General features: G+C 29.5%; 3 protein-coding genes across 3 annotated transcripts in view; 2 read left to right on the forward strand and 1 right to left on the reverse strand.

Moving 5' to 3' along the window:
• The first annotated feature begins 4,114 nt into the window (after positions 1–4,114).
• LOC129919230 (larval cuticle protein LCP-30-like) lies at positions 4,115–5,262 on the forward strand. The gene is made up of 3 exons (XM_056000088.1): positions 4,115–4,313; positions 4,372–4,983; positions 5,043–5,262. Exons 1-3 carry the CDS (start codon positions 4,248–4,250, stop codon positions 5,142–5,144), a joined length of 780 nt encoding a protein of 259 aa, XP_055856063.1. The 5' UTR covers positions 4,115–4,247; the 3' UTR covers positions 5,145–5,262.
• Positions 5,263–10,022: 4,760 nt separating this feature from the next.
• Positions 10,023–11,129, reverse strand: LOC129919238 (larval cuticle protein LCP-30-like). The gene is made up of 3 exons (XM_056000096.1): positions 11,016–11,129; positions 10,537–10,946; positions 10,023–10,399 (listed from the first exon to the last, which is right to left on the reverse strand). Exons 1-3 carry the CDS (start codon positions 11,076–11,078, stop codon positions 10,144–10,146), a joined length of 729 nt encoding a protein of 242 aa, XP_055856071.1. The 5' UTR covers positions 11,079–11,129; the 3' UTR covers positions 10,023–10,143.
• Positions 11,130–11,779: 650 nt separating this feature from the next.
• Positions 11,780–15,898, forward strand: part of LOC129919223 (pupal cuticle protein 20-like) — a 59,121-nt gene continuing 55,002 nt past the window's right edge. The window contains exon 1 of the mRNA XM_056000080.1: positions 11,780–11,831. The gene's annotated coding sequence lies outside the window, so the exon portion shown is untranslated. The remainder of the gene's footprint in view (positions 11,832–15,898) is intronic.

The following is a 15,898-nucleotide window of genomic DNA, read 5'->3' on the forward strand; positions in this document are numbered from 1 at the left end:
TATAAAATTTGTAGAACATTTATTTTTTTTTTCGCCAAGGTCATTTGAATAAATATTTATATTCAAAAATAATTTTTGAAGAGAGGTGTTTAATGAGTTCAATTATTTTTTGACATACATGTATGTGTATTATTTTATGGGGTAGATACAATGAAGAGATATCACGAAAAAAATAAAAAAAAGTTTAACGACTTTGAATGGAATTTAAACGATTTTTATTGACAAGGGTTTCGAGTTGAACAAGAATATTGGGTTTTCTTAAAATTATAATAATAATCAATTATTTTATTTTGTTACCAGTTTTTTTTTTATAAGTTGTTTGATGTCCTTTTTTTTGGGGATTTAATTTAATATTTAAATCTTTTGGGGACCCAAAAAGTTAAATACTTTATTATTGTCAAATTAAAAGAGGGTTGCGCACAACAAATAATTTGTGATATATTATGACACTATAATATTAGACAAGGGTTTAAGGGTGACAACATTTGCATAAACATTTGTTCTTTTTGATACAGGTATATTGTATTTGTTTTGAGAATTCAAAATTTTAGATTTCGGTTGACAAATATTTTTCTGGATTTAATGAAACTTCAGCAACAATAACATTGCCGATAGACATTTTGAAATAAAATTTTTTATATTCATGGAACTGTATTAAACTTTTACTTTTTTTCATGTTTTATATTAAATTATTTAATTTGAAGCGAAAGTAAAATTATTTAAAAATGTTCATAGTTTCATAAGAGTTTGATGAAATCTTTATACACATTTAAATAAAAAACCTACATATATCTCCTAGCCATTAAGTCTTGGTGGCATCCCCTCAAGTTGTTGTTAGCCAAGGATTTTCCTTTCAATGATATTTCTTTTCAATTTTTTTTTACATAACCTGGGTCTCAGGAGGATATTAAATTGATGGTTTATAAGGGTAGTATGTTTATATTTTTTATTCAAGAAATAAATATATTTTTTATAACTCCACAGTGGGACGTACTCACAAAACTAAATATGTATTTTAAGTTAATAATATGGGTGATCATTAAGCAAATTGCTTTAAGCCAACAAAGCAACTCCACTTACTTGACTCCCAACTCGTTGTTCTTTAATTAATAACTTTTGTTTGCTATACGAACCTTCAAAGTAGTACTTTGTTAAATTAGAAATTAGAATTCATATAAATTTTAAACTATTGACAAGATTCATTTGCATAAGAGCGTTTTCTTTTTTTTTTTTTTTGAATACCTCATACACGACTTAGTCGATTTTAACAAAAAATTTGAAACAAAAGCGTTTGAGTTACCATAGGAAATTTTCAAAAAACACATTTTTTGGAAGAATCAATTTTTAGAAAACGGGTTTAGTGGAGTAACTTAAGCAAATTAGCTATTAGGGAACCCGGCCGCACAGCTCTGATTTTGATGATTTTTTTTTTTTAACGTAAGTACTTTAAAGTCTATAGATTAAAAATTGACGATGTTGCCGTATTGTTTTCTAAAATTTAAATTAAATTTTTTTTGAACAAAACCATTTTGTTGCTTAAATTTAATAGAACAAATGTTAGCAGAAGATTCTCTAGGCAATTTAAGGAAAAAAAAATAAGGGAGTAAGAGACAATCTTAATTCCTAGACAATGTTTTGGCATCAATTAATTTATGAAGTTTTTGAAAAAAAATTTTTTTGTTCACAAAAATCTTCAATTCAATTTAAAAAATCAAAACGGCAACACCGACAATTTTTAATCTATAGACTTTGAAGTATTTTTAATTACCGACGTTTAAAAAAAGATCATCAAAATCTAAGCTGGTCGGCCGGGTTCCCTAATATTGCCAATTTTTGAGCTTTAGTTACTACACTAGTTATTGAAATATTTTGAGATTTCTTTTTTAAGTGTAAAAAAACGTAAATTAATTGTTTCTTCAAAATGGCATACAATTTTATTTTTAATGTTACAAAATTTTTATAAAAAAATGATATAAAAAAAAAACGGCTCTTACGATTTTCAAATATTTTTTTCTTAAAATTCCCCTTTATATATACAACAAATCAGATGGTATTCTTCGTTTTGTAATCAAAATCATTTAAAATGATGTTTCATTAATTTAAAATAACAGATTTTATATATATTTTTTATAATACTGGTGAAATTCCTTTATTAAATTAAATTTTAATTTTCCCTAATTTTTTTCATAGAAATCTTTAAAATAGGTGCTACACATACCATAAAAGCAATATAAACATATTCATAATTAAGTTAAACTAATAATTATTCTTTTAAGGGTCGCAAAAACCTAGTCGTGAACAGAAAAAAAAAATAACAGAGGGTTAACTTCCTTCTGGTATATTTAACTTTATTTCTGGTATATTTAGCTATATTATTATTAATTATACCAGAAGTAAAGTTATCCCTGACGTTCTTTTTTTTCAGTGTTTTTATTTTAAGAATGATTCCCAAAAGTATAAAAATGTACGTTTGCAAAACTATTTTTTTTTTAATAAAGCCATTTGTTTGCATGTAGAATTTCTTCTGGAACTAAATTAGGTATAATATGGTTTCGGATACTTTTTTTATTGGAAAAAAAAATAACTTGAAGTTAATTTAAAATGTTATACATATTTAAAACTTATTGCTAAAAGTTACTTATTAACTCAGTCAATTTTTGTCCCAAAATGGCTTACATTTTCAATGATATTTATTGCAGCTGAAAAATATTTGCAATAAAATTATTTTTCGATGCAAATTTTTTGTTTGCAGTAATGTAATTTTTTTCAGTTTATTTCATGAATGTTACACCCTGTAAATATGATGATAAAATCTAAAATCAGTTAAATAATTTTATTACTAATTTTTCTTGCCATTGTAAACTAGAAATTAAAAAAAAAAATATTAATAATAAAACCACTCAAGAAAATTATTACCAAGTAAAAATGTATAAAACATTCAGTTTTATTACTATTAGAATTGCCAATAAAACATGCAATGGGTCCATCAACCTATAAAAAAAATTACATACTCGATGTCAACGTGTGTTTTTATTAATATTTTTTGTTTAGTCATAAACACGCCCTTTTGTTGCAATAAAATGGCAATTTATGAATCTTTGTAATGACTGTGTGTATGTTTTTAATTAACAATATATTTTAAAATATTTCCGGTATGAATGGGTAATTGGTAATTTAAATTAATATCTTTTTTTTTTTATTGTCAATTAAAAGAGTTATCGTTGTAAGCTGAGTTCATTAAAAAACAACGACAGATTTTTCAAATGTTTATGGTTTTAATAAAAAATAGATAAAAAACTTTCAACGGAAGAAATGATTAAATTGTAAATTTTGAATATTCCAATTCTGAAAAATGTAATAATAGTTGTGATAAAGTATTAAAAAAAGGGCTCGTTAAAGAAGCCTTTAAATGCTTCAAGACAGTATGAATATTTTTCTGCTAATTGCCTACAATCAAGTTTGAATTAGTCATCATATTATTGTCAAGTCTTAGGAATTTCACAACAAAATAAAACTGATTTATGATCAATGTACCAGGCGCATACCGGTCAGTTAGTACAAATGGTTTATTGATATGTTATTTTTATTTGATTTGCGGTCAAAAGTTTCTAATAACAAATATTTTATAACAGAAATCGGTTAATGTGAAATGAAGCAAGTCAAGAAAATGAAATTTTTAGATGGAAATTATAGATTTCGGACACTTTCGAACTTTTACTTAGCTCTAAAATTCCAATTATTTAAGCCTTGCAACTACTTCCCCAAGACATATGCTGCAATTAAAAGCTTCAGAGGAGGCATTTCCTTATTCTAGCCTCGAATTATTAACAAAAATGCCTCCAATTGATAATAACAGAATTTCCGCAACAAGAATCTCAGCAATTATTATAGTAAGTACTCAAACCAGTTCGTTAGACTTTTCTATACCAATTAATTTTCAACTTAATTATTTAAGAAGTGTTAAGTTGACATATTTTACAACAACTACTTTGCTCTACGATATCTGCCGGTAATACAATTATAATAACTATAAATAGGAATTTTTTATTTTTATTTCTTAAATATTAAATTTTTTTTTTACTGGCGCATCTTTAAAAATGCAAATAGCTTAATTTAAAACTGCAAGTGCATCTGGAGGATAGCTTCATTTGATCGTCAACTAGTGAGGTGTTAACTGTGGTTAAGTGTTAAGTAGTCGCGAAACTAACGCGTTTGCAACATTTAATGATTATTCTTTGAAATTTTTGATGTTCTTGTTTTGTTGCTGCAACATGTTGCTGATCGGATTATTCGTGGAAATGTTTAGTTTAATGGTAAGAGGGTCGTGATTTTGTTTAAATTTATCGATTTTTTTATAAATCTTGGAAACAGATCATTTTCTTCTTTATTGTAGTTTGTGCAGAAGAAGAACCAAAAGTATTTGTCCGAACCGGTCGTTATAATCCTCAGTTATACGGAAGTTCCGGAAAATATATGCCAGACAATCGGGGTAAATATCAACACATTCCTGTGCCATATGACGGTGGATATGGTGATCGTGGAGAGAAATACATCAAAGACGAAAAAGATGACTATAAAACAAAGTATTGGGTACAAAATGGTGAATTTGGATCATGGGAAGAACCCGATACATATGAAGAAAAAGCTATTTACGCCTCAACAGATTATGATCCATCGGAATCAATTCCAAATTATATCCCCGAAGAATTTGAACCTGGTGAAGAAACCTATGCCAAAAAATACGAATATGATAATGATGGTTGGAGAATAATACAATTTAAATGGAGTAAAGATGGCAAAACACGATATAGTTTCTTTTATGAGACAGAAAATAAGATTTTAGCACAGGAAATTGGAAAATTGACACAAGTTAGTGAAAATACTTCAGCAATACGAGTTGATGGATTTTATCAGTATGAAGGCGATGATGGTGTTGTTTATGAAGTGGATTATGTTGCCAATGAGAATGGTTTCTTTCCGAAAGTAAGAAAAATGTTTTAAGTTCAAAAGAAATCAAAAACTAACTTAATTTTTTATTTCAGGGTAAACACATTCATAAATCAATACAAAATGTTTTGGATTTTTTATTGAAAAATACTACTAAATCACGTGTATTGAATAATAATTCACTTTCTAATGAATAAAAGATAGTCGAAGAAAAACAGTAATTTTATATTTATTCATATAATTTTTTTTGTTTTTAATATTTCTTTAAAATGTTTTCAAATTATAAATCCGTAGATACACCTATTATGTATAGTTTCAATAAAAACTATGTGTTTTTAAATGTTTAAGTTGACCGATTCAATTTTCAACAAAAAATCTTCAAAAACTGTGCTTTTTGAAGAATCAAAGATTCATAGAAAATGATATATGTAGCTGTTAATTTTGTCTTTGTATTATATAATAACAATAATTATATGATATTACACATATACTCAATCTATTATATTGTTGTTTTTTTTTTCTGGATAATTCTAGTTTTTTTCCAAGTATATAACCTTCTTAGCAGATTTTAAACAAATTTAAAATATTTGGAAAAATCGGAATAATGCAGGATTTACCCTTTAGAAGGGATGATGATAAAATGGATGACCCCAGAGGGTAATGCTGTTTTTTTTTTTAAACATTATAATGTTATGAACTTTTGCCTTTCCCTAACTTACTTTATTGATTTATGAAACATCTTCCACATTAAAACTGAATCGATTCAAGAACCGTTTTTTGGATTTTGCTAAAAAAGGTATACTTTCAGACCTTTACCTTGCCTTATTAATAAATTAAAGATACATGAAAATGTTCACAATCCAAATCAAAAGCAACGTAAAATAAAATACACGGCTTGCCGAGTTGCATGAACTTGTTTTAGAGCTTAAGGTTTAGTAAATTAAAAAATTGTATTTAAACATTTGGTAAATATCATACAAATTGAAAAAAAAAAAAAAAAAATTAAATTGAAAGAAATAAAAATATTTTCTTAAATCAACTCGAAATTGTTAGAACCGTTTATACATTTTTTCTAAATGCTTTTTTTAAATTGAACTTCTCATTTGGGAAAAATCGAAAATCTAAAATTTTTTGACCAAAATTTTTACTCATGGTCAGACTGAGAGTGTTTCTTAGAAGGCAGCGTTGGAAATTTTCTAAGTCCACTTAACATAAACAAATTATGAATTTATTTCAGTTATAGTTTTCTTTTTTCGTATTTTTGAACTTTTTGTACGAAATGTTCTAGCCATCAAGTGAAAAGTGGCTATAAGTGGTTATTAGCGAAGATTAATTTGACTAAATTTAGTTTCTTGGCTTTTTAATTCGAAATTTGGACCAAAGTTCGCACTCTCTAGGTCTAAAAAGTAAACTTTTCCGTCCATCAAACATTATAAAAAACACGACGCTAGAGCTTTTTGATCGTTAATATAGAAACCAGGGAAATTATCTTAATTGCAAGTATTTTCACCAGCAAGCCGATCTACACATCGAGGTCTTGAAAATTCATGACAAATCTTTCGCTGTACCCAATTTGTCTATATTTTTTTTTGCAAATATTTTGTATGGACTGCAAATTACCTGCTATATTCAAATGAAAAAGTAGCTTATTATCATAGTTGAGTAAATAAATCAAATTTTCACGGATCGGGGACGAACACCTTCAGTTTTGATGATTTTTACTTGTGATGTTAATACTCTGTCTAGAAGTCATGTTTTTTAATGCACATTCTAAAATTTCCCCCTTTCTCAAAAAATACCATTTTTTCGTTGATGTTTATGTTTGTTTCAATGCATTGTTTTGATTCTTCATGATAATGGATTTAAATGCAAAATTTGGTTACTCCCATATCTTTTAAAGGCTTTTCGGTAAAGTAAGTTTGCAACTAGTATGGGTTGACAGATGAGATTTTGGAATCAGCAATAAAAAATTTCTGAAATCATATAGGTATCATATGTGTATATAATACCATTGTCTATTATTGCTTATTTCAAAAATCTCAATTTCACGCTTTGTACTTAAAAAACGCGACTTGGATACAAGAAATTTTTCTAGAATTTTGAGGTAAGTTATAGAATGCCAAAACAAAGATATTGACCAAATAAAATTTATATTAGCATTCATTCCGAGGTTTAACCCTTATTTAACTGGGCTATCTACAATTTTTCCATCTTATAACCATCAAACGAATCAAGGTATCGAATGCCTGTTAATGGTTCACATGAGCCGTTGTAAGCTGCTTGTGCTTGCACTTTGTTTAATAAGTTTTTTTTTAATTTAATTGATTTTAATGTGTCAAAAAATTGTTTAAAAACTAAATTGTATATATATTTGCAATCTCAAAGCTAATTATAATTTGTAGCTAAATAAATAAATAAATAAGAAATAGAACCAGAAATATGCAATTATCATCACCAAGAAGTAAGACATATGGAAGGCTAAGAGCTGAAGTGAACCAGGTCACAAAAAGTTAATTCGGAGATATAACGAGTTAAAGTACCTATATATGTTGGTATGTACGTTTCTATTGAATCTTATGGTGAATATTTTTTTTCGAACATATGACAATTTGAATCGAAATACTTTTGGATCAAACTTATGAAAGATGTTAGTAGAGTCAAACCTTGCTCAGATTTTGGCACTAAATTTAGTTTTTCTTCTTTTTTTTACTTGGTCCGTTTCAGCTGTGAAACCTCCATATGCATTTTATCATGCTTCCGTTATCCGACACATTCCGATACCCAATAAACGAGTTTTTGTTCAAGGCCAATTGGGGTACATCTTATAATATGTATTGGCATTAGCAATTTTTCCAAACAAACTTTTAATTTCAGGGGCTTTTTTTACATGCAGGACTTAGGGCTATCACAAGGTCGCTCTGATTAAAAATAAAATGCACGACTGGGGCCGCACGTACTTGCTCTTGCAGTTCAAAGTACTTTTATGTTAGCTTACTCGTAGATTATAGGAGCTGCCTCTATATAAATTTTTAAGAAATTTGGTTGATGTAGGGGAAGAGACGGCATGCAGGCCAAATGTTAGTTAAATAAAATTTTTTTTTATTTGACTTGACTTTTTTGAGAAAAACTAAAACTGCAGTTTTACTGCAATTACTTTGAATATTACGTATGCAAAATTTTATCAAAATCATTAGAGCCATTTTTGAGAAAATTGCAATAACTCCATAATAATGTATGGGAAGAGCCGACATCCGCGATTTAAAAAAATTAAAAGACCATATTTCCACTATCCGTATTTTTTGAGAAAAACTAAAAACGCAGTTATGTTAGAACTATATACAGCATTACGTGTGCTAAATTTGATCAAAATCGTTAGAGCCGTTTTCGAGAAAATTGCAATGACTCAAAAATTTTGTATGGGAGGTATACGTTCTAAGCGAGATATTAAAAAACAAAAAAAAAATAACCTTGGAAATCACGAAAAAAACATCCATACCAAATTTCAAGAAAATCCGTCAACCCGTTTAGGCTGCAGCTTCATGTACAGCTTTTTTTGACGACGCACCGACGCACCGACGCACAGACCGACGGACGTCATGATGAAAACCACTTTTTCAGACTTCTCCATAATCGTAATGTTAGTTTTGATTAAAACCTCGAATTTTTTTTTCGACACGAAACCAATACTTGCCCTATTGAGCAAGTAAAAAGCTTTTCCATTGGGCATGTACATGTACTGAAATTTTTTTGTTGAACGTAAAAATCCTTGCTGAAGTAAAAACCATGAAAATCGGAGGCTTTAGGTACGGTTTTAAGAAAATAAGCTATATTAAGTTTAGTAGCCATCTATTTGTTAAAAAAGCATTTTTTTTTTAATGCGGGTAAATTTCTTTTCAAGGTTGTATTTTTTTCTCTTTCTTGATTAATCTCAAATACGGCAACACTTAAATGAAACATTAGTCTACATCGTTATCACTTTAAAATAGTTAAGACCTTTGTCTATCTGACTCTACCATTTTTCCATCTTATAACCATAAAAAAATACCAAACCTAAATACAAATTTAAGAAAAAATTGATTTGTTTGATTTTGTGATTTCTTATGAATATTAAATATCTTAAACATTTTATTTTGTCACATTAAAAATAAATTTATTTGAAAAAAGTAATTGCGATGTTATTTTTATTCGAATATCAATACGGCTAGTCTAAAATTAAAAAAAAAAAAAAACAAATACAAATTCTGCGGAATTTATATTCGCTTCAGACTAATTAAAACTGATTCTATAATTTGGTTTCAAATTTCAATGTTTTCGTTTTCAAAATAATATCAACAATTGCATCAACAATATTTTCGTATTTATTTTTTTGGGGTTATAGGGTAACCAAATCACTTTAAAGATTGCAGTAAGTACGTACCTATTATCAATTATATTTTACTATAGATTCAAATTGGACGCACGTGTGACAAGTTGTAAAAATAATCAAAATACACAAATTATTCAAATTTATGGTATACCTACATTTTTTATATGCAATGTTACTTTTATATTTTTTCGGTTAATAACGATTTTTTCATAACTTTATGTGTTTATCACGATTATAACCTCTATTTCCGCCTTAAATATGTGAGAATTTTAAATCTCTGCTAAAAATGCTCAAATACAAATTTTGGCAGTTTGATTTTGTTTAGATTAAACTATTTAGTTTTTGAGGCTCATTTTTTAATTAAATTTTTTAATTAATGTCCTTAAACCCACATATTTTTTTAGAGCAGCAAGATGCATGTGATTTGTGATCTCCCTAAATTTATATCCCCCACTAAATCACTCTTTTTAACAAATTATATCACTTAAAATGCCATTAACCCCCAAAAACACCAACGCCAACGACCTCTTTCGACTTACTTAACAATCTGTTTATCCATCATTTCAATCATCGCCCATTAATGTCATGTTAACGCTTTAATCAACAAAAGATATAAATTCTTCTAAGCCAATTCAAAATAAAAAAAAAATGATAAATTAATCTAATCACGTATATGATCACACACAAAAAAAAATACCACAAATCGTTTAAAAAATCATAAAAGCACTTTTATTGAAGATTATAGACTTAAAGGAGTTAAGGTACGTTGATTTAGAATAAAAATATACAATTGAGATTCATTACTGCTCGAGTAGCTTATTGGGACGGATTTATCTCCTTCGGCGGTTAGATGGTGCATTTGCTGCCAAATAAGCCAATAACTTGGGAACGTGCGGCGGTTGTGTAGGAATATGTTCCCCAACTGGTACAAAACCATTGTCATCTGCGACATAATCAACACGATAAAGGAGACCATCATCTCCAGTGTATTCATAGTAACCAGTCGATCGAAGGGCTTCATCACCACTATTCAAAGGCTGAATTTTTCCTTGTTCTTCAGCCAAAATTCCATTTTCGGTTTCCCAACTGACAAGAAAAATAAAAAAAAAATAAAAAATTGGAAAAACTTCCTAAAAGTATGCAATAGTGAATTATTGCAATGAACAAAATAAATGGTTTGTGTCCTTAATGATATCGTAAAATAAAGTTTAGACAACACTCACAGATATTGGTATCCATCAGATTCCACAGAATTTTCATCACGAATGATTTTCCATCCACCACCTCCTTCACCAGTTCCTTTTCCTTGAACTGAAGGTTTAATAGCTTTTGGGGTTAGATCAACTGGTGGACGTTTTGGTGTTGGGGCAGTTGGTATGGGTTTAGGTTTTTCTGGAACGTACTGTCCACCACCGCCAGTGTAGGCACCTCCAGGTACATCGACATGAACGTATTTTCCATCATTGCCTCCGCTATACCTTCCATCGTTGCTAGGACGATATCTTCCATCGCCTGCGCCAGCATAACGCCCACTAGCTAGAGAACTAATTCGTCTCCTAGTAGTTGGTGGAACGTATCTCCCATCGTTCTGACCACTTGCATTCCACACGCAGACAAATCCAAGTGTGAGTATCTAAAAGGATAATTCCAAAACACCATTAACAAGACTATAAAGGACTTTCAAGATTGTCAAGGATCTTACCAGAAATACCTTCATCATATTATCGATTGCAGTTGTTGCAACTAAATGCGTTGAACATCCCATTTACATGTTCTTTTTATAATGCTATAAAAGCTATAGCACCTCGAAACAACTAACTGGACTCATTAAAACGGATAGTTTATAGGAATTATCAATATGCGTATGCAGGCAAATGACATATTTCGATTCAAATTGACAACTTGACACTCTTACAGGGTGGTTAAAATATGATTGAGTTTGATTGGATGACAATTATGATTGAAATCAATTGGAATACCCTGTTTTGAAATCAACTTCGTCAGAGGAAAGGTAATTATCGTAATTCTTGTGTTATAATGTGGCTTTAAACGGTAATGTCAAATCGGCTTTAGATCTTATTGATTATGATCGTTTGTAAAAAGATGATGTGCGGGAGTGAATGTTATGTCGTCTGATTAAAGATGATTAAGCTAAATTACTTTTTTCTGATCATCATTATCATGACTACGGTGTCGGATTGGAAACACACCTAGATTTTTACATGCAACTCTGAAGATCTGATGAACTGATGACCCATAAAGGAATAATCTATAAATTTGTATAACGATAGTCGTCTACTCGTTTATCTTAGTTGAACAATGTTATTAGTTTCGGGTTTTTCTTGAATGCAAATATGAAAAAAAATGCTTCTTTATAATATTTTATTGTATTAGGAAAATATATTGACTAAAGGTAGTTGTTTTGTAGACGGAATTGAAAAGAAGATAAACAGTTCATTGTGGTTAGTCACTAATAGAAGATACTTACACGTGTCGCTGCTTTTTCCGGGAACTATAGGTAAGCTCTGATTTTTGAATTAAAAAAATAAAAAAAAAAAAAAATAAATAATTTGTACTTGTTTTTGTTGAATGGTGTAAAATGTGAATGAATTTCTAAAATTAAACATTTTGTTACATTTGTTACTGTTGTATTGTTAATGTCAATGGCCGAAAGGATAATCAGCGCTATAGAGGCGTTATTTCATTGATATTTCAGAAAGCTATAAATTATAATAAGAAAAATTACGTAATCGGGTTTGTATCAAGGGATTTGGCGGTGATAAATGCATTAACTGTCCTTATACATTTTATGGATGCCAAATCCTTTGGTAAGTCACTCCTACTCGAATGTATTTTTTCTGTTGTTTACGTACTTCATTTATTAGAAACAAGAAGACAGCGTAGTGATTTCTCGATGAGTTGAAAAATGTCATATTCTTCTTATTATAAATCTTTCGTCATAACAATTTCCTGCTTGTGGCAGTAAAAAAAAGTCAGTATCACGTTTGTAATAAAAAAATCGTATTTTGATTTTTTAAGAATGATCGTCTTAGATCAAATAATGGCTCTTTTATGAAGTTCGTCAGTTTTCTCATTCCCTAATAAGTCGCCTTAAACATGTAAAGAGTGAATGTATGTAATCAAATACTTCATAGTGTTTCTTTCGATTTCCTGAAGTTTTTAATTCCACTTCCTATCTCTTAATATGGCATTACAGAAGTTTTTTAAAATCACATCAAGAAGTACTCTGCTGAATCTGAAATTTAAAATAAGTTAAGGGTTTTTTGTTTGAGAGAGAATTAAAAACAATGGGGATATTTAAAACAAAAAAAGTGATTGAAAGTAAAAAATTGAAAAAATAATTTACCCCAATTAATTACTCCAAAATTTTACCCCAATTTTGTAATATTTTCCATGCCCCCCCACCTATGAAAAATATATATACAATTTTAATAAAGTCGCTTAACCGTAACACATGCCACCGAGCACTTGAAATATGTAGGTACTTTAAAATAAAGTTGCGTTTATTTTATCGAAAATTCGAAAATTAAAAAAAAAATTCATTTGACTCCAAAAAAATTTTAAACAAAAACTAATGCCGCCGACATCAGCACTACCCAAACCGTACCACGTTTTTTGAGTCATTAAAAAAAAAAGTTTCTAAAATTTTTCATTTAAGTCAAAATCGTGATACTTTAATTTTATTTGCAAAAATTCGATCAAAGTATTAAATCGAAAGTTTATGGAGTTTTTGTGGGCATATTAAACTGTAAAAGGCACAATCAACATTACTGGTTTTCTCGATATTTCCAACTTAGCGGGTGATTATCCCAAAAGACACCTAACTCTTAATTTTTCAAATAAATTATATTATTATTATTATAGATTTTAAAATACTCCTTAATTTTCTTGTACATGGTTTCTGAGATATACAGATACAATTTTGAATACAAAAAGATCCTTCCATTCAAAGTTCGATTTTTTAGCAAGAAGTGGTCGTATTGAACTTAAAAGAAAAAAGGAAATTTAAGGTGAATGAACAAGCTATCCGATCTTAAATGGTTAAGCTGGAAATGCTTTCGAACTGGGAAAGTAGAGCAAAATAAAAAAAACACGAAAATTTTGAAATTTATTTAAGTGGTTATAAGTCAGTGAATAATCAACCAAAGTCAAATGGTCTCACCCTAAAATATCAGTGATATAGTTTTTATTATGTTTTTGTGGTTTAACTTAATGGGTCACTGTGGTGTATGTGTAACGAATTAAACTTGGCGTCACTCCAATATTCGCGTGACGCATTTATAAATTGACTTATTTCAATACAAAAAGTATTTACAATAACAGCATTTGATGTGGTGCTGGAAACTAAGTCCACGGGAACTAAGTCCACTGATGTAGTTAGTTCTCACTCAGTGAGAACCAAACCCACTTTATTAAAGTGGAGTAAGTTCCCATGCTAGGTGGGGATCTAATTCCTAAAAAAAAACGTGTGGTTTTCGTTCCCTCTGAATGTTAACTTAATTCCCATTTCACCAAGAAGAAGTTAACTAAGAATAAAAAGAATCGCGAGTTTTTAATTTGACTTTTTACAGAATCTGGAAAATCAGCAGTTCATTTCGAAATCCAGTTTTCAAGAAACTGAAAAGAGTGTAACACTCACGGAACTAACCCAATTGCATGTTAGTTCCATTTGATTTGGAATTAACATTTACGGGACAAGGCACAGTTTAGTTAAAAAAGTGTTGTTATTGGCGCCTTCCTGGCGACTTTACATACCCTTAGCGGAGCAACAAAGTTATGTGAGTGGGACAGAGAACCCTAAAAAGGATTTAAAATACTGAGAACCCGTAAAGCGAGGCAGGCAAGGTTTCAGTTAGTTAAAAAGACGCCGACATTGGCGACTTTAAATATCCTAAGTGGACCGCTCACGCAAGTTCGTTCCTCTGCTTATCTAATGTTAGATCGCCAGGCAGACGCAAATGTTTGTATGTTAGTAAAGTGCTATAATTTGGCAAACGCGAAGCGGAAAAACATTTGCTGACATGAGAATCTATTTAATTTGTACAACCCAAACGCGAAGCGGAACAAAATTTTGCCCAGGGGAGAATCAATTTTGAGGTGTGAAAATAAAAATTCGAGCGAATTTTTATTTTCACACCTCAAAATTGATTCTCCCCTTTGCAAAATTGTTCGGTTCATCAGCAGTGGTCATATTAATTTGTCTCTGAAGGTACTTATACGCAAAAATAAAAAAAAAATACATGTGGGAACTTAGTGCCGAAATTTTTCTTTTGGGACTTATGCCTCAGTAGTGAGGGACATACCTAAGACACGAATTGGATTCTAGTAAAGTGGGACATAAATTCCGAAAATAAAATCGGGACTTATGCCCCTGTGAGATTTTTTTTTACTTAAATGTACTTTTACGAAAAATCACGCTTATTTGATTACTTTCGTTTTTCGTTATTAAATCGTTGTTGAAAATAATTTCTCTTTTAATTTTTTTGAGTGTGTACTAGGTTCCCATTAGAGAGTGGAATTCAATCCCACCTTGAATGGGAAAGAAAGCCACTTCACTAAAGTGGATTTCGTTCCCACTCGATGAGAACGAAGTCCCTCAGTGCACGTTCCCGTGGACTTAATTCCCTGCACCATTTTATGTACGTGACCAGGGGCGGATCCAGGATTTTTTTCTGGGGGGGGCACAAGGGACGGATTGGCAAAAAAAACAGCAATAACAGTTAGAAATAAAGTGAAGTACCATACGACTGACTAACAAGCAGAAAATTTTAACCTGGCCAAAAATATTTAGGCACATTTCCCACATCAAATAGGTACCAAATGACCAAAAAGTTATTCGGAAGGAAAAATTTTCATTTTCTTGTTACAGTAAAAGCCACTTAAGTGCTAACCCTCTTACTCCTGGATTAGCCGGAAGAAAAAAATATAAAAAATCAGAAAATGCACGTACAATTCTGTGCTATATTAAAGTTAGTAATCTATTCTTTGTTTAATTTTTTGACTTAAGTTGTTTCACCAAATAGATTTTGAGAAATTAAGTTTTAAAGATGAAATTTTGAAAAAAAAAAAATGTTTACGTTTTTTAATTGATTTTGTATAAAATTTTAAAATATTATGGACATAATTATACCATTCGTTAATGACCTAGTAGTTTTTAGTCAAATACTAAAGACTTCATTCTAATAAATATTAAAGTTCCTAAGAATAACAAAAAAAACTGAATCCTACTTTTTTGCCGGGAAACCCAGTTTTTTTTTTTTTTATTTGCATTAACCTTTTGTAACCCAAGGTCGTAAATTTAAAAATTAATAAGTCAATCGATTGGCCTTTATCTTTAATAAAACACGTATTTTTAAAAAATTGAATTAAGTCATTATTTACTTAGTTATTTCGATATTTTGGGAGTAAAAAAAAAGTTTAAATAATTTATTTTTATATAAAAATTCAAAAATTCAAGCAAAAAACAAAAACAAAACCTATTTTTTTCTGAATTTCGTAGTTTTTATACAAATTTGCTTATTTTCAAAAAAAGCCCAACTTTCAACATTAACTGTAAATTAAAAA

The sequence above is a fragment of the Episyrphus balteatus genome, chromosome 1 (genome assembly GCF_945859705.1).
Source record: "Episyrphus balteatus chromosome 1, idEpiBalt1.1, whole genome shotgun sequence".
Classification (NCBI taxonomy): domain Eukaryota; kingdom Metazoa; phylum Arthropoda; class Insecta; order Diptera; family Syrphidae; genus Episyrphus; species Episyrphus balteatus.